Source organism: Schistocerca nitens, chromosome 12, assembly GCF_023898315.1.
Source record: "Schistocerca nitens isolate TAMUIC-IGC-003100 chromosome 12, iqSchNite1.1, whole genome shotgun sequence".
Lineage (NCBI taxonomy): Eukaryota > Metazoa > Arthropoda > Insecta > Orthoptera > Acrididae > Schistocerca > Schistocerca nitens.
Window position 1 is genome coordinate 120,893,084 of NC_064625.1, and position 4,861 is coordinate 120,897,944.

Here is a 4,861-nt window from a genome sequence, read left to right on the forward strand (position 1 = left end):
TCCTGTCCCACTCCCTTCCCAACCACTGCTTCCCTTTCTTGCCCGTTGACTCTTATAACTGCTATCTGGTTTCTGTACAAATTGTAAATAGCCCTTTGCTCCCTGTATTTCACCCCTGCCACATTCATAATTTGAAAGAGCATATTCCAGTCAACATTGTCAAAAGCTTTCTCTAAGTCTACAAATACTAGATATGTAGGTTTGCCTTTCCTTAACCTATCTTCTACGATAAGTCATAAGGTCAGTATTGCCTCACATGTTCCAACATTTCTACAGAATCCAAACTGATCTTCCCTGAGGTTGGCTTCTACCAGTTTTCTCATTCATCTGTAAAGAATGTGTGTTAGTATTTTGCAGCCATGACTTAGTATACTGATAGTTGGGTAATTTTCACACCTGTCAACAACTGTTTTCTTTGGGATTGGAATTATTGCATTCTTCTTGAAGTCTGAGAGTACTTCGCCTGTCTTGTATATCTTGTTCTGGTAGAGTTTTGTCATGGCTGGTTCTCCCAAGGCTATCAGTAGTTCTAATGGAATGTTGTCTACTCATGGGGCTTTGTTTTGATTTAGGCCTTTCAGTGCTCTGTCAAACTCTTCATGCAGTATCATATCTCCCATTCCATCTTCATCTACATCCTCTTTCATCTCAATAAATTTGCCCTCAAGTACATCACATTTCTTTAGACCCTGTATATACTCCTTCCACCATTCTGCCTACCTGTCTTTGCTTAGAACTGGTTTTCCATCTGAGCTCTTGATATTCATACAAGTGGTTCTCTTTTCTCCAAAGGTCTCTTTAATTTTCCTGTAGACAGTATCTATCTTACGTGTTGTAAAAGGTATAATGTGCTTAAATTGTAAAACGGTTTTTCATTATTCGTGTGTTAATGTCAGTCCTAAAAGGAAACTATGGTTCTGCAATAGCTGTTTCAAAGGCGACTTAGGCCAAAAACCTAATGTGAGAAACACCAAAGACAAAGTTATCAGTGCTCTACTGGAAGAGTTATCAGTTATAAATCATCACGAACACGAACAGTATGAAAAAGAAGCAAAGAGGCTTAGCGTTTTACCTCAAGATACTGTAACTTTTGTTAATAACAGTTCTGTTATTTATGTTTGTAGAAAGTGCGGGAAAAACACAAACAGTGGTGTAACGTGTTGCGAGTGCGAAAGAAAACATCAGTCTAAAACTCCCGACCATGTTCCAAAACTTTACATTTTAGGCGATAGCCACAGCCGCGGTATTGTCTCACGCATAAATAAAGCTTCAAATGTGAAATCGATGAGCTTTGTAAAGCCTGGGGCGCCCCTCTCAGAAATAAGAAAACTAGTTTTTTCTGAAGAAATAAAAAAGCTGTCTTCGAAAGATTTTGTTGTCCTCTTTGGTGGATCTAATGACATTTATCAAAATGATACATCTAAAGCCTGTTGCGAATTAAACAAGTGTTTATCTGAACTAAGTCATACAAACGTTATCCTCGTAAATATACCACAAAGGTACGACTTGATGTCCTGGTCGTGTGTCAACAAGGAAATTAGTGCCACCAATGAACTTTTTTCCAGTATATGCAAACAATATAGAAATGTTTCTGTTGTTAATATTAATACCATTGGACGCAGATTCCACACTACTCACGGGCTGCACCTAAATGGCCTTGGAAAGCAACTTGTTACATTAAAGCTAATGGAAACTATTCAGAGACTGCAATACCTACCAACAACATCATCAGTGGTACCTGTATCATCATCACAGAAAGTATCTCTAGAAGTGACTAATGCAGAATCAGATACAGTAGCAGAAAATGCAGCAGAAGTACCTAAAGAAGCAATACTAACAGAAGTAGAATCAACAGCAGCATCAGAAGAACCACATTCAGTAGCAGCAGAAGTAACTCCTCCAGCATTAGAACCAGCTCCTACAGCAGTAACACCATCTCCCTCACCAGCAGTAGCAGCACAAACTACTTCACCAACAATAGCAGAAGAAACACCATCAGCAACAGCAGAAGCAACTCCTCTAGCAGTAGAACCAGTTCCTATAGCAGCAGCACCATCTCCCACACCAGCAGTAGCAGAACCAACTCCTTTACCAGTAATAGCAGAAACAACTCCTCCACCAGCAGCAACTAAACCAACTTCACCAACAGCAGAAACATCACCAGCTCCTCCTCCATCACCTTCAAGAGTAGCAGAAAAGAATAGACCAGTCACAGTAAGTAAAGTATCACCTTTGTCTCATGATGAAGTGATACCAAATGATTTGGGAAAACATGTTCCTATAAAACTTGTGGACAGTAAAGTGAAACAAACTTCCAACCGTGTTTCAAACAGACCCAAAAAATTACCAAAGAGAAATGAAGATTTTTTATGGTTTATCCCAAGGAAGTCCAACCACCACCTAACGTAGATTCCAGGGCTGAAAAAACAATTAAATGTTCTCCATTGTCCCATAATACTGTACTCCTCCCCTCCTGTGACATTAACAAAAACCACTCACCAACTTTGTCTTTCAAGATAGGTTATCTCATGAAAGTATAAGTGGAAAACACATAATTTTAAATGAATTTGCAAATGATAACTTATTTGATGCATTATGCTTAAGTGAGCACTGGTGTAAAGGAAATGAAATATCTTTTCATGTACTAGATGATTTTCACTTAGCAAACAGTTTTAGCAGAGAGCAACATATTCATGGGGGTGTATCAATTTACATTAAGAAGGGATTAATAAATTGTAGTAATGAACTAGATCTAGGATTTTTGTGCAGTGAGATACATTTTGAAGCCACAGGCGTATATCTGGATCATTTAAAAATTGCTATTGTATCTCTTTATAGATCACCAGATGGAAGTCCATTAATATTTTTAGAAAAACTTGAGACTTTACTAAACTTCTTTCTTAGTCCTCAGTGGAAGAAATATAGTATCGTGATTGGTGGTGACATCAATGCCGCATTTGATGTAAACAAAGATGTGCACACTGTAAATGAATTTAAAAACCTGTTACGACAATTCAACTTCATTTTTACGAACTGCAAACCCACAAGACAGTCCGCTTGTCTCGACAACATACTTACAAATGTCAATAGAGAGTTACTGTCTTCAGATGTAGCTGTCTTCGATTTCTCGGACCATGACTCAGTTTGGGTAAAAATAGGTAGTACAGATAGGCCTAACATGGAGTATAAGGAGTTTAAAGAGCCTAAAGTAGTCATCACAAGACCAATAACGCAAGAAAAATTGTCTAATTTTATGGTCTCACTCAGTAATTATGACTGGTCACATCTGTTTAACAATAATGCTCAGGACTCTGCCAATACATTGTTTGATAGATTTTTTCATTATTTCTTAAATATATTCGAGACTAACTGCCCTCAATACAAATGTAAAGTTAACCCTAAAAGTAACAGTAATAGACATAGGGATAAGAGTCCATGGTATACCGCTCAACTAGCCAATATGAAAAGAAGGTTGTTGTTGTATAGAGATTCTTACAGACTTAAGAAAACTGATATGGCTAAACAAAGGTACTCAAGAGCACAAAAAGAATATAAGTATGCTTTAAATGAGGCCAAAAAACAACATAACCTAGTCAGCATTGAGTCATCAAAAAATAAATGCAGAAAAGCATGGACTATAATAAATTCAGTGGCCAAAAGCAAGCAGAAAGTTGAGGTAGTAATTTCAGCAGACGAATTTAATAACTACTGTATAAAATCTGTTAACCAAATCAGGGAAAGCATTGTGAGGCCACAAGAGACTGTTGTTGATCTCATTAAATACCATAATGTAGACTACACCCTGAACGATAAATTCCTTTTAACAGAGGTCACACCAGATGTTGTTTTAACTCTTGTAAATAACTTTAGACCCTCTGATAGTGAAGATATATATGGTATTTCTTGTAATATGTTAAAAAAGATAATTGGCTACATAGTATATCCTCTTACTAAATGTATAAATAGATGTCTAATTGAAGGAGTATTCCCAGAAGTATTAAAATTATCCAGGGTAGTGCCCATTTACAAGAAAGGAGACAAAAATTGCCCATCTAGCTATCGCCCAATATCCCTGACACCTATTTTATCTAAAGTTTTGGAATCCATCATCTACTCCCAGTTGTGTGATTATCTGACATGTAATAACATTATTACTCCGGTACAATTTGGCTTTAGGAAGGGCAAATCCACAGTCCATGCCATTGACTCCCTGATTAAAAAAGTGCTCAATGCTTATGAAAGAAAAAATTTTGCTCAGGCTACATTTTGTGATCTGAGCAAAGCCTTCGATTCTGTGGAGCATATTTCACTCCTCAACAAACTAGTTTATTACGGAATCACAAACAGTGAAGTCGACAACATTTTTGAATCTTTCCTCAGCAACCGTAGACAAATTGTTTGTATTGGTAAACAGAGATCACAGCTAGCTGAAGTTAAGTGCGGTGTGCCACAAGGCTCAGTATTAGGACCTCTGCTATTTATCCTAATGACAAATGATCTGCCATCCTACATAAATACTCACTCCATTCTCTATGCAGATGATACCACTTTTTTCAATATCAGCTCAGACATTGATATGCTCCAAACTGTGGCAAATGACACAATATCACAGGCATCAGTCTGGTTCCGAGCTAATGGGTTCCTGCTTAATGAAAGTAAAACTCAAAAGATTGTATTTAGTTTGAGAGATCCGCCAGCAGAAGACTTCAAGAATAGTGTTAAGTTCTTAGGTATTGTTATAGATACTAAACTGACTTGGGAGCCACATATAAAATACATTAGTGCAAGGCTGTCTAGAGTGGTGTATTTGTTAAAGAATTTAATATACCATGTACCTGCGGCCTATGTAAGATCAGCCTAC

The 4,861-nt window shown here is 37.3% G+C and overlaps 1 protein-coding gene across 1 annotated transcript; it reads left to right on the top strand.

Annotated features, from left to right (window-relative positions):
- Window positions 1-1,686: 1,686 nt before the first annotated feature.
- On the top strand, window positions 1,687-2,409 carry LOC126214947 (uncharacterized). The gene has a single exon (XM_049941584.1). It carries the CDS (start codon window positions 1,687-1,689, stop codon window positions 2,407-2,409), a length of 723 nt encoding a protein of 240 aa, XP_049797541.1.
- The last annotated feature ends 2,452 nt before the right edge of the window (window positions 2,410-4,861 follow it).